We start from the raw sequence: 20695 nt of genomic DNA on the forward strand, positions 1-20695 counted from the left end.
TATTATCTTGTTTGACTGTATTTGTGTATGTGTGTGTGTGTATGTGTTGTGTAAATGCATTCAAAAGGTTTTACCAATGAGGAAAGCAATCTTGCTTGCTTACTCCTGATAAAAATTTAAGGGCTTTCTTTCTATAGTGACAATTATTACTGCCCAGCAGTGGGTGAGGCGTCAGCTCACTCTCAGTCATGCAGAACTATAAACAGTATGGAAGCACAAGAGAAAGTGCGGATTGGACTGATGTAACAAAGAGATTGTGTAAGAATCTCTAGAAGGAAGGGACTATAATTGGTTTATTAAAATTACCTGGATACATTTTACAGGCTGCTAATACTATTAGCCACTAGAAGCTGAGAAGGGAAGTGAAGCTTCTCCCTTGGAGAGGAAGCACTGCTGGCAGGTGGGCTTCTACCCAGAACTATGAAACATAAATCTCTGTTGTGTTAAGCCATCTTATTTGTGCTTCTTTTTTATGATAACCTAATAAATTCTAATTTGTAGGGAATGCTATAATCACAGACTTCAAGTTCTTCAATCTTGTTTTAGTTTAATTATCACATGCAGTGCATTTCCCCAAAATGCAGGTACTGAATGCCATCTAAGACCTGTTGAATGGGAACCTCTGAGGGAGGACTGACAGGTAGGCAATGGGATTCTTACCAGCAACACACTAGAGATGGTGCAAATCCTTAAGCAAGAAACTGGGGAAATACTGAATGAGAACAAATAACTAAAAGCTTTTTGCAAAAACTTGTGCCTATAGCTTTTAGTACATATGCTTAACCTTCCACTTTAATGCAGGTGAGACCTCATTAATCAAGTATGAACAAAGGAGGGAATTATAAGAAAAGACTGAGGTGATATAATGCCGCATACCTATAAGGAAAAGAAGAAGACAATTTGGCAGGAGATTGCAAACCATTTCTATGCAAAAATGATAAGAATGTTTAAGAACAAACACATGGAACATGTGAAAGAAACCCAACAGCATCAAAAAGCAAGGGATACAAATGACAAATCTTCAGGACACAGGTAGGAAAAAGACTTTTTCAACTTCTGTGGTTACTAACTCATTTTGCAGCTTTGGACACACAATCCTAAGTGTATTAGATTCCTTTTTTTATGATGGGGGATTTTTCTTTCTAAATCTCCAGGCAGTGAATAAATGTGTGAGTATTTGTGTTTGTTCGCAGCCATGTGACAACCTGCTTTAAAGGAAGAAAAAAGTGAGAAAGGGAGAAGGGAATAAAGGTCAAAGTCAGTAAGTGAATGAATACAGGTAATAGTAGGATTCTTCCTTTTACATGGTGCTGGACTTGGATCTAATAAGAACAGGTGAAAGTACTCCAGCACCCTTCTAGCATTTGGAACCATTCTATATGATTGAAGAGTACTATACTAATCAATCTTGCAGAGAGACCAGTGGATCAAACTTGTGGAAAGATCCATGAATTAAAGAGAAGGAAAGACTTCACGAAAATCATTCATGGAATTTAGATTTCTTTCAGGAAGTGAACTTGTTTTGCTTCTTGTGTCTAAAAAAGAAGAAATAATGAGCGGTTGCAGTGCCAAGAGAAGGGTCATTAGGAGAACATGTCCACTTTGCTTGGGAAAGAAAGTAGACTTAGAAACTTCTCCTCCTCCTCCTCCTTCTTCTTCTTCTTCTTTTCTTCTTCATGTCACACAGTAATATAACCAAGAAAATAGCCTGGCAAGCAAGAACAAGAGGATTCTTACAACTTTAAGCTTTGAGATACAGGTCCTGTTTTAGGAATGGGCAGCAATGGGGTTGAAAGAGATCTAGATCTAGATATGCAGGAAATGGAGTGGAAGAATGGTAGAGAAGTAGAATAAGACAGAAAAGGATGATAAGGAGGAAGGGAAAGAAGAGGGGTACAAGAGGAGGCTTCTCTGAAGTTCTCATGTATGAGTCTCTCAAGAGAACTGCTTTTCTCAAGAGTCAGAAGCTTGTGATATTCAAGAGGTAAGAAGGAGGTTTCCATTAGGCCTACTTTGAAAGATGAATGCATCATTAATCTCTCACACATCTCTGCCTAAACAGGTAAGATTAGATGAGTGAGAAGAAGTAGAGAAAAACAGAAAGACCCATTTCTCTTTCCATACCAAGCTCCTAGATCCTTAAGTTGATTCAGCAAAGGGAATATAAAAGAGAAAGCTTTGAATAAGATATAGTGTTGGTGTTTTAAAACGAATAAGACCAAGTTATAGAAACTAAGTGACCAAAATCAATGTGTCTGCCAAGATGTATTAAGGAAGAGTAAAGAAGTTGAAACCATGCTTTGACAATAATATTATGACAAATCTATAGCCAACATTGTACTAAATGTAGAACAACTAAAACTGTTTCCCTTAAAGTCAGGAATGAGACAAGGATGTCTGCTTTCTCTACTTATATTCAATATAGTTTTAGAATTCCTAGCCAGAGCAATAAGACAAGAGTAAGAAATAAATGGAATTCTAATAGGGAAGGAAGAAAGTCAAACTGTCCTTATTTGCAGATGACATGATCCTACACCTAAGAGACCCTAAAACTCTGCTAAAACTATTAGAAATCATAAACTTTTTCAGCAAAGTAGCAGGATAAAAATTAACATGGCAAAATCACTAGCCTTCCTATACACCAACAATGAGCAGACTGAGAAAGAAATAAGGGAAACAATCCCATCTACAATAGCCTCAAAAACAATAAATTATCTGAAAATAAATTTAATGGAGGAAACCAAAGACCTTTTCAATGAAAACTATAAACCACCGAAGACAGAAAATGAAGAAGACATCAGAAGATGGAAAGACTTCCCATGCTCATGGATTGATAGAATCAACATTGTAAAAATGACCATACTACCAAAAGCAATCTACATGTTCAATGCAATCCCTATCAAATTACAATGACATTCTGCACAGAAATAGAAAAATCAATCTTGAAATATATATGAAAACACAAAAGACCGTGAATAGCCAAAACAATTCTGAGCAAAATGCACAATGCTGGAGACATCACAATACCTGACTTCAAAATATACTACAGAACCATAACAAAATAAAAACAGCATGGTATTGGCACAAAAACAGATAGGAAGTTCAATGGATCAGAAAAGAAGATCCAGACATAAATACACACACACACACACACACATATGTATATATATATATATATATATATATACATATACATATATATATATATATATATATACAACTGATCTTTGAGAAAGGAGCCCAAAACACATGATGGAGAAAAGACAGCCTCTTTTTCTTTGAGTAGATGTCCAGAAAACTGGACATCCACATGTAGAAGACTGAAACTAGATCCCTGTTTTTCACCCTGTACCAAAATCAAGGACTTTATTATAGACCTTAAAAAAGACCTCATTATAAGGCCTGAAACTTTGAAACAACTCCTGGAAGCAGTAGGACATACTGGAACAGAAAGGTGTAGGGAATGACATCCTAAATAGAACTGAAAAGTCTCAACATGTAAGAGAAAGAATGAACAAATGGGATTGTATCAAACCAATGTGCTTTTGCACAGCAAAGGAAACAGTCACCAGACTCAAGAGAAACCCATAGAATGGGAGAAAATCTTTGCCAGTTACTCATCTGATCAGGGACTAGTATCCAAAAATCTACAGGGAACTCAAAAAACTCAACCCCCAAAGAATCAACACCCCACTGAAGAAATGGGCACATGAAATAAACAGGGTATTCTCAAAGAAAGAGGGACAAATGGCCAGTACACATGAAGAAGTGTTTAACTTTCTGGTTATAAAAGAGATGCAAATCAAAGCAACAGTAAGATTTCATCTCATCCCAGTTAGAATGGTCATAATCAAGAGCAATAATAACAACAAATGCTGGCAAGGATGTGGTAAAACAGGAACCCTTATACACTATTATTATACACTATTGGTGGGAATGCAAATTAGTACAAACAAACACTATGAAAAGCAGTAAGGAGGGTCCTCAAAAAGCTAAAAACAGAACTGCCATATGATCAAGTGATACTGCACCTGGGCATCTACTCAAAGAAAAATAAGACAGGATACAATAGAGACATCTGTACACTGATGTTCATCACAGCACTATTCACAATATCCAAGCTTTGGAAACAACCCAGGTGCCCTACAACTGATGAATGCATCAAGAAAATGTGTTGTCACATTTTCACACAATGGTGTAATAGTCATAAGGAATAATGATGTGTGGTTTGAAGGTAAATGGATGCAATCCTGTTAAGTGAAGTAAGCCAGGCTCAGAAACACAAAGGCCATACATTTTCTCTCATATGTGGAAGATAGATCCAAAGATAAACATATACACAAAAACAAACACGATCATATACAAACTCAGATATAGAACGTGTTTTTAACAGTGGAACTACTCTATGGAACTCAGGGAAAGGAAAAGAGAATGACAAAGCATTAGTAATATCATAAAACATAAGATGTGAAGGTAGAGGGTATAAGGATGTATACTGAAAGCTGTTGAAAAACAGGAGGGTTGGAGGTAAAGGGGTAAGTGAGAGTAATGGAAGGGGTTGAGCTGACCAAAGTAAAGTATACCCACAGTGAGACACCCCTTTGAGCATCAACTTAAATATTAATAATGAAAAACAGGACTGTAAAATAGATACAGTGTGTGTGGGGGGGGTACTGGTGGGAAGGGGGAGGGTGAATGAAGGAGATTAAGTTGACGGTATATGGTAGATAGACTTCATATACCTATATAAAACAGAATTGAGAAACCTCTTGCAATTGTTGAAGTAGGGCGGGGAGGGGGCTGAAGGGGAGAGATGATGGGGGCAATCTAACTAATGTACAATGTAAGTCTAATTGGAATTGTCATTATGAATCCCCCTGTACAAAGATGTATTCTAATAAAAAAATAATACTTCATGTCAGTACTATACTATGGCTAATGCTTAACTTATGAAGTTCCCTAATAAAATTATACATGCATATATAACTATACATTATATATAATATTTACTATATATACTTAATGAGGATCTTTGCTTTTCTAATAATTTTGGCAAAATATTTTAGATACAATTTACATTGATTTAATTAACTTTCTAGTGTGTGTACTTTTCTTCTCTTCATTGCCTGTACTTGTAAATTTTTTTCTGAAATTCTTTGCACCTGAATTATCTGGACTAAGGTTATAAACATACAAGCAAGATTACAAGTACAGGAATCAATTATATTTTCTTCGAGGATTTAAAATGCCAAGAACCATAAAAAAAAAATGTTAACTTTACAAATCTTAGTGGATTTAAATTTTTGTTCCATTGAATTGTCTTCCAATCTGACAAAAAAATTAGGTAACTTTTGAAGCTTAATCCTTTAAACAGATAAAATACTACCAGTTCAACATTAAATAGTATTTGGTAAACCATAATAAATGTAAGTGATGTTGAGATAGTTTGAAGACAGAGCAAGCCAAAAATTTTAAAACAAAAATTTAAAATAAACAGCTATACTATTTTTTTGACCATAAATTTTCCAAGTGACAAAAATGTTTGTTTGGAACATTGTCTTCAATCATAAAATACCTTTACATTTAATGTAGTAATTTAGAGATGGAAAGGCAATTTTTTACAAAAAATTGCTTTGGTGATAGATTAGCTTTAAATATAAATATAATTGTCATAAACTGCATACAATATGCATCAAATATGCATATTGGCTACTTAAATCAGTGGTTTTTAAAGTGTAGCTTTGGACTAGTAGCACAAAGATCACCAACTGGGAATTTGTTGGAAACATAAATTCTTTGGCTCAATCTCAGACATGACTTAATTAGAGACTGAGAGTGGGAAGCAATGATTTTTTTTTCTTAAACAAGTTGTCTTCTAGAAGATTCTGATGTATGCTCAAGTTTCAGAATATATGCCTTAAGTTAATGGATCTCAAACTTCAGTCACATTCACATCACTGCAAAGCATTAAAAATACCAATTCTTGGGTGTCATTGCTAGAGAATTCTGTTTAATTAGTCTGGGATGAGGTGTGGGTTGGTTATTTTAAATTTCCCTTGGAAATTGTCTTATTGACATCTGAAATTGAGAACCAATGCTAGTCTTATTGTTGAAATGAAATCAACCACTCAGTTTCTTTTTTTTTTTTTTATTTTTCTTTTATTATTCATATGTGCATACAAGGCTTGGTTCATTTGTCCCCCCGGCCCCCACCCCCTCCCTTACCACCCACTCCGCCCCCTCCCTCTCCCACCCCCTCAATACCCAGCAGAAACTATTTTGCCCTTATTTCTAATTTTGTTGTAGAGAGAGTATAAGCAATAATAGGAAGGAACAAGGGGTTTTGCTGGTTGAGATAAGGATAGCTATACAGGGCATTGACTCACATTGATTTCCTGTGTGTGGATGTTACCTTCTAGGTTAATTCTTTTGGATCTAACCTTTTCTCTAGTACCTGTTCCCCTTTTCCTATTGGCCTCAGTTGCTTTAAGGTATCTGCTTTAGTTTCTCTGCATTAAGGGCAACAAATGCTAGCTAGTTTTTTAGGTGTCTTACCTATCCTCACCCCTCCCTTGTGTGCTCTCGCTTTTATCATGTGCTCATAGTCCAATCCCCTTGTTGTGTTTGCCCTTGATCTAATGTCCACATATGAGGGAGAACATACGATTTTTGGTCTTTTGGGCCAGGCTAACCTCACTCAGAATGATGTTCTCCAATTCCATCCATTTACCAGCGAATGATAACATTTCGTTCTTCTTCATGGCTGCATAAAATTCCATTGTGTATAGATACCACATTTTCTTAATCCATTCATCAGTGCTGGGGCATCTTGGCTGTTTCCATAACTTGGCTATTGTGAATAGTGCTGCAATAAACATGGATGTGCAGGTGCCTCTGAAGTAACAGTCTTTTGGGTATATCCTCAAGAGTGGTATTGCTGGATCAAATGGTAGATCGATGTCCAGCTTTTTAAGTAGCCTCCAAATTTTTTTCCAGAGTGGTTGTACTAGTCTACATTCCCACCAACAGTGTAAGAGGGTTCCTTTTTCCCTGCATCCTCGCCAACAACTGTTGTTGGTGGTGTTGCTGATGATGGCTATTCTAACAGGGGTGAGGTGGAATCTTAGCATGGTTTTAATTTGCATTTCCTTTATTGCTAGAGATGGTGAGCATTTTTTCATGTGTTTTCTGGCCATTTGAATTTCTTCTTTTGAGAAAGTTCTGTTTCTTGACACAAATTCTACTTCTAACACAAACTTCACATGTGACTGTGTTCATTCTTGTTGCAGCATCAACTTATCAATTCTCCTTCTTGAATGTGGCAACTACTAAAACAGTTAAATGATTGCTTAAAAATTAAGGCAGAATCCTCAGAGGGCCCTCCTAATTATGTAAGTGTTTGCTCAAATGTAATCTCAAGCTAAAATGTGCAATTAACTTGTAAAGCAAAATGTAAATAAGGCATTAACGTTTCTAGGTGCTAGTCAACTTCACTGAGAATTTGACTCCCAGTTATATCTTTGGTTCGTAATTTCTATTAGAAACATTTCTAATCACAGACATTGCATGTTTTAAATCTAAATTTATTGTTACTTTCAGAGTAAAAAATTTCATTATTAAACATAACAGATTGTTCAGGGAACTGAAGTATAAAAACTTTGATTTCAGAGTCTTCTAATAGGATTAAACCTTTGGGAATTTGTCCTGTTTCAATGGCAAATGTGAAATGATGATGCTTAATAAAATTGGGGAATAGTAAAACCTATATTCATTTATAAAGCAGTGTAAAATAGGGTAACTGCTTGTAAAAAAACCCCAGGCTTTGTCATTTTGTAATCAGTGAATGGATAATTTCTGTTACAGAAATCTATCCTTGCCTATAAAGTGATATTGTGTCTACCGGAGTCTCTCTGTCGGCTTCTCCAAAACATAAATTTTGATTTAAAATGACAATCTGGTAAGTTTATGTGTGTAACTGAGGAAAGAAACATGTTTACACATTTCCTACATTGCAAAGGAGAAATGGTACTGAGACTAACCCACACAAGTGGTTTTCTGATGCTCTCTAAAATTTGTCTATGCTCAGAAACAAACTATGTAGCAGCTAAATTATCACAATGTATTCATGTCCAGTTGTGTAGTAGATCTTAAGAATTTGTTTTTATATTTTTGAGGATTGTTGGAACCAGTTGTTAAGCACGTCTTTATTGAAAACAAAATAAATTGCTCTTTAATTTAAAATTAAACAATTTAAAAAGATAATGTGGGGGAGAGTGTAGGTGGCCCAAATAATGTATACGCATGTAAGTAAATGCAAAAATGATAAAGTAAAATTAAAAAATAAAATAAAAAGATAATAAATACTCAATATTCATAATTTCCTTATAACTTTACTATATTAATTTTAATTTATTTTAATCTGTGGCATCTATGTAGAAGAAATATGATATACTTGTATGTTACTGTGTGTCTTCTCAATTTCACATTTCAGAGCATCATATTGGAAACTTGACACTGGCTGCAATAGGAATATTTACAGCCCCCAAAGTAGTTAAACACTACATTAGAGCACCTTGTACCCAGAGATGTTAAAAGCCCTTACCAATACAACAATGGAAAAAAATCTACTATAGATGTTTGTACATTTAAAATCAATATTTATGGGAATGTAATGGTTTCCTCTATGCACTCCAGATATGAATTCCAAAACACGATCATCCTGAAATGATTGGATTTGAATTTTAAGCATGTCGGGATTCATAGCTAAGCTCTGCAATTTATTAGCATTGTGATTTCAAGTAAGTTGCTGAAAGCTGAAATTTCAATTCTTTCATCTGTACAATGTAGACAATAATATATTCTTCAGAGATTTGTTTAAAACAGTGTGAAAGTCTGTGTCTCACAGGCCTTTCAATCTTTCTTCCCTTCATCTCATGAAAGATATATAAATTTGCTGGTATAATTATATAGAATATTATTGAAGTTTTAGGCCTTTTCCTTTTTTGATTCAAGTAAGTTATCATTAGAATAAAGAAAAATGTGCTCTCATAGACCTATTACTAAAAACCTCACACCAAAGACATAACAGAAGTTCTTCAATGAGCTCATAGCTTATTTTCTTATTCTCTACTGTTTCATGCCATTTCCTATCTGAATTGGGACTCTGGTCCCAAGACTTCCCTGTATTTAATGTTTTCAAGATGTTCTTCACCCATCTGTATATCCTGGATAGAGACACTCAAAATAGGAAAGGAATCAAGCTTTCTATATAACACAGCCCCCTAGCAGCTGATAGAGGCAAAGTTTGGACCACATGAATATTCTTGACATTGGAGAGAGATTGTTCTGCTCAACCCTTTATTAACTAGGCTCCAGATAATGTACATGTAAAATATACACTTACATGCTAGTTTGTGACTTTCTATGCTTTTCTTCTACACCACTGCTGTAGAAGATAATTGCCAGGTCAATTATCTATACTTTATCAATTTTCAGAGATTATAAACTCAAAATGTGTACAGGGGCTTAGTGGCTTAGTTTAAGAAACAAAATAGCAAAGAAGGCTTAAGTAAACAGAGAATGCATTCTCTAAAGAGAGACAATTAAACATTGGGGTTAAAAAATCTTGTTTTCCTACTGCTAATGTATTGTAACCTGGAGTTAAATTATTAAAATACACACCTTAATATACATATACATACAGTGATGCTGGGGGTTGTCAGGGCTGAGTAACATTTTCAGATAAATTGTGTTGTATTTTAAGTAGGAGCACTCTATATAACTCATTTATGGTCAATTGTTCTCTTATTTTTCTTTTAATTGAGATAGGATTTCTTTAGGTAGTCCAGGCTGCCTCAACTCTTGATTCTCTTGTCTCAGCTGCCTGAGTGGTAGAATTACAGGCTTGCATTACCATGCTTGGATCCTTATGGATAAGGGTTTCTAATAATAATTTTTAAAATACATTGCCATGACTGAAATAAAATACATCTTAGAAAACCTGGTTCATTTCCTTACGAGGCTATGTTTTAAGATGCATTATTGCACATACTGGTACATGAGTACAACCGAGAATAATTAAATTTGCAGCCTCATGCAACAATAAATATTCACTGTTTTCAAAAGTGGGGAATTCAGTAGAAAATGGGAATTTCTCCATCAGCAAATATATTATCTTAAACTGATAATGATTTTTGTCAGTCTGAATCATATGACTCTACAGAAATGCAACAATTGGTTTTCCAAGTATATAATATCAGCCTGGATTATTTATTGCTCCAAGAATATAACATATACATGTCAACAAAGAAGATATTCTCATTTACCTCCAGTGTTACTCACTGTACTATTTTGTTTGACAAATGTAATCATTACAGATAGAAGATTAATAGCAAATACTTGAGAATGTCTTCTTGGGTTCTTTATAACAACCTCCTAATAAAATCTGCAATGTTTGGACCTTTTTATTTTAGATGAGGATATCATTGCTGCTTCATGAATAGGAATATGCTCTGAAGCTGTCATTAAAATACACACTTATGTTCAAAAGGCTGTAAAGTAAGTAACTTACCCTTTGCCTTGTTGACTTGTATTTACAAAAAAATAACCTTGTGAGGGAATGATATTGATAGACTATCCTATGAGACACAATCTCTAGTAACAGAATATTTCACTTGTAACTTACCACAGGATGCCATCTCATCTGTCTGATCACCACAGTCGTCTTCCCTGTCACATAGCCATGCTCGGGGAATGCAACGCCCATTTCCACAAGAAAATTGGTCTACCTGGCATGTTCTGGCTATGGTGATCAATAAATGTATAAAGAACAAATTTAGAGGCTTTTTGAACAAAGTTATAATATATTATTATAGTAAATTTTACTGATTTATAAAAATTAATTATAACATCATTTGTTATAATAAAGCATGCACTATTGCTATTACCCATAATGTATTATGTTTGTCTATTAAAATAAAATGTTTAAAAAGTAAATTTTTAGTTACTGTCTCACAATATCAGCTTGCTTATCTTCTTTAAAGTTCACAGGCTTGGCCCTTCAATTAAAATGACTAAGTGACAATATAGTTAACATTTCTCACACAATATCAGGAAGCTATGAATTCATTATTTAAAAAAGTTTGCCAGACACATGCTTAAGAATATATAATTTAATGGTATTTCATCCAACTTTTGATTAACGAAAAAGAATTTTGTATAGCATTTGCCATTAGATCAAGAAAACTGCTGCAATATAAGAAGTGTTTGGAGACTACTGTACATAGCTTCTCATCATTGAGTGACAATTATCCTTCTTCTCTAACATTTCCAGTGCTTTCACATTTTGGGGGGGAGGTTGTCCTGGGATTTGAACTCAGGCTTCATGTTTGTGAAGAAGGTACTCTGCCTCTGAAGCCACACGCCTAGCTCTTTTTTGTTGTTGTGCTGGGAGTACATTGTGGCATTTACAAAAGTTCTTACAATCTATCAAATATATCATAGTTGAATTCACCCCCTCCATCATTCTCCTTTATCCTCCCTCCCCTCATTCCTGGAATAGTTGCTTTAATTTTTTTTCATACAGTGCCTTGTGCTTTGACCCAGGGTGGCTTTGGACTTCAATCCAAATGTGCTTCCCTAGAACTTCTACCTCTTGATCTCTAAATGATCTACGATATAGACTGAGAATACAGAAAATATTTTGTGAAACATACATTTAGCCTTAATGTATATTTTTAAATACACTTTTTCACAGTAATATAAGTGTATGAACTTTCAAATCTAAGAATACTAATGAATTTTGTTTTGGGCTCTCTTAAGGGTTTCAATGAATATAAACATGGAACCTTGCTTTCTATGTTAGCCAAAGGCAATGGTTTATAATTATTCACTAACAGGGCTGTGTTCTGCAAGGAATTTGAATGTCTTTTTCTATTACAAACAGGTCAGCTTTTGAAAACACAAATGCCTAAATAGCTTCAGTGGCGTTTTCCCCAGGTCTTTGTTGGTTACATAATTACTTTTGACCTTTGATTTCCATTTTAAATTTTATTCCTCTGAACTAAAATTCTGTCTCCATGAGTGCCAGCACTCCATCTGCCATTGCTTTCATTAAATTAGAGGAAAAAATGGAACATTTTGGGAAGGAAATACTAAGATATATAAATATATTGGCTGGATGAATTTGAACAGGTGAGGAACAATTTCAGGACTGGGTTTCTGTGGTTACAGAGAAGAACGTTGGTTAGATTATAGATTTTGTCTTATTTCCTCAACTTGAAAATTATCAGAATATATTTCTATTTCATCAAAATTGTTTGTGAATTTGAGTACTAATGTTTGGTATGCAGAGTGGTTCTAACCAAAGTCAACTGAACATTTATAAATTAGGATTTAGAGGTTATTTAAAATAATTTCTTAAAATATGTATACCTAGAAAATTACAAATGGAATGTAAAGATGTGTGTGCACTGTCCGTGAATATTTTAGAGATCATTCAAGAAAAACTAATAAGAAATGTACTGTTTGATTTGACACATTGTACTGGAATACTATTTCTAATCTCTGTGTCTGTAATTAGAACGATTAAGAAATTATTATAGCTTTGTGTGGATAAGGTCCTTGAATCTAAAATATTTTATGTAATAATAAATGTTTTCCCTTTTAGAAACTCATCATTTATTTTAAGTTAACATATTTTGCATATTTAAACAAACATGTATGCTTCTTCAATGTATTTTTCAATGTTAAAATTTCAAGTAGAATTTTATTTTTCTACATTTCCTCATTTGTTTAATTCTACAGATTTCTGTTATTCTAGCACATAGAAAAAAAATTTTAGCATATTTATTTGAGCTTATAAAATAAAACCAGTAAGGGTCAGATAATTTTTGCATGATTATGTGTACTCAGAAAAAAGTATATGTATTTGTGTAAAATTACAGAAAGATGCAGAGGTATCCACATAAGATGTTGACATTGGTTTACTTGGTGTGGAGGGGTACAAACAGAGATGTGAGGGTAATTAATAATTTTCTCTTACATATCTCTGCATTGCTTCACTAAATTACAGTAAATACTTTTTGCCTTTTGAGTTTTAAGAGAAATTTAGTGATTTTGTTTGCAGTTATTTTCTTTCTTCCTCTGTAACTTTCTTTCCTTTTTTCTTTGTTCTGTTTTCTTTCCTATTTTTACCTTTTTTTCTCTCCTTTTATCTTTGCTTTTGTATCTCTCCCTTCTTCCATTCTCTTCTTATTTCATTCCTTTAGTCTTTCTTGATTTTTTATTCTAAATAAAACTATTACAAATTTTCATATCCATTAAATTACAATTGAGCCATAAACTATACTAAATTTATCCAATCTATTATTCTTTTATATTTCATGTCACTGTGCTGTCTTTTAATAATTCAAGTCTGAGTCTAGAAAAGCTTTCAGAGACTATATGCTTTCTTTAGGAGAGCAATGGTGATTAGATAGGAAAATGCAAATGCAGAAAGAACTTATTTCAAATTGTGCATGATCTACCATTGTGATGGTGTGGATATTTGTGTTTGTCACTTCATTATAACACTGAAGCTTCAGTCTGGGATTCTGAGTGTCTGTTGGGTTATTGTTAAGGGACATTGTATCGAGAAAGTATTTGATTCATTTTTTTTCTTATCAGGGAGAAAATTATCTTCTTTTTCTATCAGGGAAATTTAACTAATTTCAGATGAGAAAGCTACTTTGTTCCTTTAATCTCTGAGTACTGCCTGTCTACCTATTGTAACCAGATTGACTAAATTATCTCTTGTAAGTCAATGGATTCATATGACATATGAAGAAAACACAATGTTTACTTTTTTAATCCTTGTCTCCATCATATCTAATTAGTTTGAAGGTGATATTAGAAAAGCAGCCACAAAGGACTCTAATTTTATAGCAAATGCTGTTCTAAGGAAGAGGAAATTTGCAACTCCTCCAGGAGAATTGTTTATCTAGCTGCTGAATCAGATTCTTGTCACAATCTGAGTATTTCTACCCATCACTACTCATACTTCTACTGCTACCAGGAGTAAGAAATCCCACAGTGCACAGGAGCTGTACAGGGGAGAAGGAGGTTGGAGCAAACCACTGTATTCTAAACTTTATATTTTCTGCTTCTTAATCAAGGCATTTTATTTAAAGAAAACCTATGTCAATTCACATCAAGATGCACTCTTAGTTGATTGTCGTGGTACACACCTGTAATCCCAGCACTCTGAAGGCAGGGGCAGGAAGATCATGAGTTTAAGGCCAGCTAGTAAGACTCTGACCCAAAAGTGCAAGGGATGGTGATGTAACTCAGTTGTCACAGTCGACGGAGATGTAAGAAGAAATATCAGGAGATACATGGTCAGGGGAAATACTAGTCTGAGATTGCCTAGGTTTGAAACTAAGAATTATCAGTATTATTATGAAGAAAATAAATTACTTTCTAATTACTTTTCATATTGGCCTCTGGGTTTCTTTTATAAGAAGACAAAAACACTTTGGATGTTGAGACAGAAGAGCTACTCAATGACTGAATGTGTCTGCTCTCTCTGGAGCCTTTGTATGTGCTATTTCCTTTTCTGGATTCATTGTCCAGCAATCTCTCCCATTATTCTCTTGCCTCAACATTCTTTTCCAATAAATATTTCTCTCAATCACCTAGAGAAGTATAAGTATAATATCACTAACAACAATTTCTATCATTTATTTATATGAAATTTTAGTGTTTTCTCTGTTTGCTACAGATCATTGCTTTTATTCACAAAAAACATGCATTACAGTGACATTTAATGTCCCTGTTGTAATCTTTCCCAATCACATTTACCTTTTTAGTTTATTCTTACTTAGTTCCTGCTCTTAGCTTTCTTTCTTTCAGTATTTAAATTTCCAGAAATGTCTTTAATTCTATCCACACATTTATGGATTCCTAAGAATAATATAGAATTGTTTTCTAGTTTTTTATTTCATATGAATAGTGCTGTTTATATTCTTCAGTGCTTTTTATTTGATATTTTTAAACTTGTTCTTGTTGATATTTGACTCCCAGTTCACTTACTTTAATCCTGAGTAGTAATATATTATGTGACTATAACACACATATCTATCCATTCTTATTAATGGACAATTTGAGTTGTTTCAGGTTTTTATTATTGCTAGCAGCAGGACAGTGGACGTTCTTATTCACATCTTCTTTTACAAGTACTAGAGTACAGTGACCATAAGAGCTCTCATAAATGTACTGAGTTAAAGAGTTAAAGGCACACATATCTTTATGTTTATTGGATTTGGCCAAATTACTTTTCAATGTAAAAAATTAATTTATATACCTACCAGGAAAGCAGATCAGTTCTTTTCTTCACAATATTGCCCATACTTGGTTTTATCAGATTATTTATTTTTCCTAATAAAATGGCTTTAATTATTATTTAGGAATTTTTCTATTCTATCTTTTTTTTTGGTGATATTGGGGTTTGAACTCAGGGCTTTGTGCCTGCAAAACAGGTTCTCTACTGCTCGAGCCCATTCTGCAGTCCTCTTATATGATTTTAAAGATTTATCTTCGACATTGCCTCCTTCAGTAGTCTTCCCGGAGAGTCAAAGACTGAGTTCTTTACTCTTTCTGTGTTCCCATGGGAACAAACTTAGCACTTTGAATACTACATAGGATGGCCTCTTGACATAGCTTTCTCTCAGTCTTCATGCTTAGTTTTTTCTTTTTATTGGAAGTACAGGGGTTTGAACTCAGGGCCTCATGCTTGGTAGGCAGGTGCTCATGCTTAGACTTTTGATAAAAGTTATTATGTATTTTCCCTCATTCTATCACCAGTGCCTTGAAAAATATATTTAGAGTTAATAGACTGATGAGTAAGAAACCTAAAGGAAAAAATAGGAAAGTGGCTTCTTCGAGAAAGGATCTTCCTGTAGATATACAAAGGTCACAATGCTAATGGGAAAAAAGAAAATGTGTATTCAATTACAAAATAATCCTCCATTTTGAGTCTTTTCATCTAGGACACATGTTCATGTAGAAACTTACATTTAAGAATAGATGAAAATGATCCAAGGAAATGCTCCGTATGAATTTGCCACTTTGCTCAGTATGCCAGCCTATGTGACCCATGTGTTTGCTTTGGTGAAAGAAATGAAAGTACAGGGTAACATAAGCACACTTTTCATAGTTTTCAAAGATAAAACGCACACTTAGTTTTCTCTTCGTTCTTTTTATTCAAGTTCTTCAGGTACCTAGTGACCATAAAAGCTCTCATAAATGTACTGACAACTACATGTAGTACTGAGCAGCAGACTTTACGCAGGATCACCTGAAGTGTCACTTAGGAAAGTCATGTTCCTCTAACTGAGAGGACTACGGGATTGAGTGTCTTAGAAATCTTACTAATTAGGATCGATTGCTTTACTTGCTCTTGTATCTAAGTATTTCCTTTTTTACTAGTATTAATAGTTAACCAAACTCAAATGGTCCTTTAAAAATCATGTAAGAAGAAGCACATTGAAAAAATTTAGTGCAAATCATGAAGACATGGCATTAGAAGCAGGGTCAGAAATTCCTGTTCAATAAAGTAAACTGAGCTCTCTGTTTAGGAAGTAATGAGGTATAATCTTTGAATTGAACCTTAACCTTAAAAGAACAATTATTGTAATGGCTTAGAGAAATGTTTTATTATAAATTAACATCATATTGCAAAAGCTACCTGAGCAAAATTAAATTTAGTATGCCTAAAATTATAGCTAATCTTCAGGATAATACAGTTTAGTATATTAAAAAAATGGCTTTAGAGACATAACTTATGGATTGAACCCCCCAAACTCTTAGCAAAGATGTATTTAGCAAAGTCCTGTCTTCTGTGCTTCATCTGGAAAGTGAATAGCCTTAAAAGCAGAGAGTTACAACCAAGTGATCTCTAGATGTCCTTTTCTTCTTTTTATTTTATTTTTTGATTTAGCATACATTAATAATATGAGGAGATTTCACTGCAATAATTCCATATATGTGTACAGTGTAACTTGAACAAACTCACCCCCTCCATTATATTTCCATTTCCCTCCCTTTTTTTTTTTTTGGTGTTTGGTGAATTTTGTCATTCTGTCTTCATATGTATATATGTAGCACACTTAGATCCTCCTCACCTCTCAGAATCCTTTCCTTTCCTCCTTCACCTCTCATTGATCCCCCCTCACGACAGTTCTCCTGTATACATTATTATTATATCAAGATTTTCTTTTAGAAAGTCTTTTGTAAAAAAACTGTAGGATATACAAAAATGGTCTTGCAAGAAACTCAATTATACATATATACATGGAAATATCACAAGGAAATGCCCTGTGTAGCTATCTTAAGCAAACAAAAATGCCATGTTTTTTCTTTTACACAATCGGATAACAGGAGGGAAGGACAGGACCTGCTGAGAAGGATTAGTACCTGTGGGAGGTGGGAGGAGGTGGGAAAGGGTGAAGCAGGGTAGATATGGTGCAAATACTGTGTACACTTGTATGCAAATGGAAAATGATACCTGCTGAAACTATTCCAAGGAATGGGAGAGGGGAGATAAATGAGAATGATGGAGGGTTCAAGTATGATATATTTGATACATTACAAAAACTTTTGTAAATGTCACAGTGTAGTCCCACCCAGCACAGCAATAGCAACAACAGCAACAAAGAAATTCAATCATTCCAAAATTTCAGAAGAGGTTTAAATCAAGAGGTTTAACCTCTTCTGAGGTTAAATCTTATAGCTCCTCAGCAAATTTGTCACTATGGGTAGCATTGTAGAATTGTGATATTTTTGCTCTTTTTACTGTTGCTTTGTGTAGTGAAAAACTCTTTAGAAAAAAAAAATCTGTAGTTAACTCGTACTCTTAACAGAACTGAAAGAAATGTATGAGGAAAACGAGGTTCAGAGAGGTTTGAGGCTTCCCAAGAGGAAGACAGTGGCAAAAGTGAGAGCAGAACAAACTTTCTTAACATGAGTCTTTTCTCTATGTGCTGTTTTATAGTTTTACTAAAACTTTACAATGACTTTTATTTAGTAACTCTTATGTTAGCAAAAAAAAGCAAGAGAGTTAGTATCTGCTATGTTTTGATGTTGGTATATAAATTATTGTTAAAAACCCTGCTTTCACTAATCATATCAATATGTATAATCAAACACACTAGTTTTTCTTTGTCATTTAGAGAAGCATTAGGCTGCTGGTAGCCATTGTCATTTTTCAACATTTATCTAACTAAAAATGACCTTTCTGGCACTCTATTGTAACCTGTATCACCAGGTGTATATTTCCATTCAATGAGAACCTTGCTAGGGATTCAAAGATTCGTTACAATAGAATAGATTATATGGAAATATAAAAAGGCTTAGTGGTCTTGGGACTTCATGGGAGAAAAAACCTACCTCACAAAAATAATGTATCATAAACAGAAAGCTATTACACAAAGGTATTCCATAATGGACAAAAAAAACCCCTATGTTTTTTCAAAGTAAAAATAAAATCTCCTTGTAAGGTTGTCTGTGTTTCAGCACATTAACAAACCTCAGCTTCCACTGACAAGTAAGACTTTCAGAGACAAGCCTTGAACAAGAAGAATGTTGACATTCAACCCATATGGAGAGATGATGAGTCCAATTACTTTGGAAAGCAATGTGATGTCCAAGGATTAAGTAAAAATAATTTGTATTCCAACCTTTGCTGGCAACCTTGAATTAATTTATTCTACAATAATCAGTTTACCAGCACTAGAAAACCTCAGCATTGTTCCAAGCTCTGACTTGCATTTTTATGGAGGTGATTCATGTATACATCCAAGCAAACCTTTACCTGCACAAGTCTGGTTGGACTCATCTTCATTGCTCCCGCAGTCGTTAGCTCCATCACACAGCCATCTCTTGGGGATACAGCGATTATTCTGGCATTTAAACTGATCATCAGGGCAGCTGTGGTTGACTAGGAGGGAGGAGGAATTAAATTTAATTATTTAAAATCAGAAAAAAGTTATGAATATTTTGAATTATAGTCATACAACTGTTAAAGTAATTGTAATATTATTGTCCTGTAAATCTCATAGCTTTTGTCATTGTCTCAAATTTTATAGCAAATATTAATATTGTAGTGTTTGTTGAAATATAATACTTTTATAGAAGACATCAAGTAATTAAGCCCCAAATAAAAGAGAATGTATTCATTTTTCATGTCATCAGTCAAACTGACTATATCATGGAGTTTGTTTTCCCAGCTCTTATCAAAATTAGTGACTCATTTCTAGAATTTTTTTTCAAAAAATTTAAAATTTGGAGGAAGGAGGGTAATTACAAAAAGGTCATGTGGAGGGATGAATTTGAACAAGGTACAGTATATGCATGTTGAAAATATCACAATGAAATCTTTTTATACAATTAATTTGTATTAATGAAATATTCTTAAAAATATAAAATTGACCTCAAGTTATAGTGTTAAAGAAGCTAAAATAGTTCAGTCATGTATATTAATAATACCGTTTCTTTAAACCACACATCAGAACAATTCTGCTCCATTCAATGTTTCCTGAGACTGGAAGGGAAAATACAGAAATTAAAGATATATCATTCGTGACCTTGAATTGATGCTAAAAATGAGATTTTAGAATTTTACTAACAAAAAAAAGATAGTCAAATAAACACACAATCACACACACACAAAAAAAAAAACCCAAAAAAACTCCCCAAAAAACTGAAGAACAGAGCAATTTTCATATGGGGAGCCAGGCACAGCTTTAAGGATGAAGCCCCCAATGCGAAGTACCACAAGGGGCATTTTGGAGTTAACCCTCTAACAGCATTTTTCTAGGATTCCAGAGGCATGCTCTTCAGTACGTGTGTCACATTTTCAGCATTCTTTTTAAAGTAATCTCGCTTATGCCCAGTACTTGCACTTCTGTAGGATAAAAATAAACTTTTATATTAGTTTTATTTAGAATTTGAGATACTATCATCTTGTAATGCCACCGCATAGCAAATGTGCGTATTTCCAGTTGGTTTTGACTAAACGTTTTTTCTTTAAAGTAGTTTTGGTGAAAAAGTGGTTTTACCACTTTTTAGAATGCTTTTACTCATGTGAAGTAATATATATGTATGTATATTATATATGTACATATATAATACATATATGTTATAAAAGGCAGAGAAGGTGCATTCTCTGTATTTCAGCATTACATTTGCTACCCACTCAGGGACTTTAGCAAGAGGTGTTGCCCATGAAAAATAAAAACACTCCAACATATCAGAAGGTCAACATTACAAAGTACCAAGATTGTCCATATGCACTTAATGAAACCTAAACAAGGACTTTTGCAGTTTTCATCAAAAAGTAAATGGGAATCCAAGCTTAATTTTGTGGTTTGAAGTTGAGATGTCGAAGGCTAGACAATAGAATGATATAGAATTCTGTGTAGAAGATTATGAGTGTTTAAAATCTAAAGCGATCCTCTGAAATTGTTTAGGGTATTGGAATATTAACCATGAAACCCCAGAAATATAATATTACTCAGAATGGCTGTATGCCTAGAGAAAACACCCCATGCAAGGTGGTCAGAGATGCTTAGCCATAGTTTCTCATTTATTTAGTCATTTATTCTTCCATGTGCCAAAATCAGTGCTAGGTGTTGCAAATATGCAGAACCTAATACATTCC

At 34.0% G+C, this 20695-nt stretch overlaps 1 protein-coding gene across 6 annotated transcripts in view; it reads right to left on the reverse strand.

Annotated features, from left to right (window-relative positions):
* Lrp1b (LDL receptor related protein 1B) overlaps nt 1–20695 on the reverse strand; it is a 1877349-nt gene that overhangs the window by 698864 nt on the left and 1157790 nt on the right. For all 6 annotated transcript variants that reach the window (XR_012447185.1, XM_074070662.1, XM_074070660.1 and 3 more), the window contains 2 exons: nt 18848–18973; nt 10685–10801 (listed from right to left, as the gene is read on the reverse strand). Coding sequence is in view for 5 of the 6 variants with exons in the window: in XM_074070662.1 (XP_073926763.1) it covers nt 10685–10801; nt 18848–18973 (243 nt within the window). In the remaining variant the exon portion in view is untranslated. The remainder of the gene's footprint in view (nt 1–10684; nt 10802–18847; nt 18974–20695) is intronic.

This window comes from Castor canadensis, chromosome 4 (assembly GCF_047511655.1).
Source record: "Castor canadensis chromosome 4, mCasCan1.hap1v2, whole genome shotgun sequence".
Classification (NCBI taxonomy): Eukaryota; Metazoa; Chordata; class Mammalia; order Rodentia; family Castoridae; genus Castor; species Castor canadensis.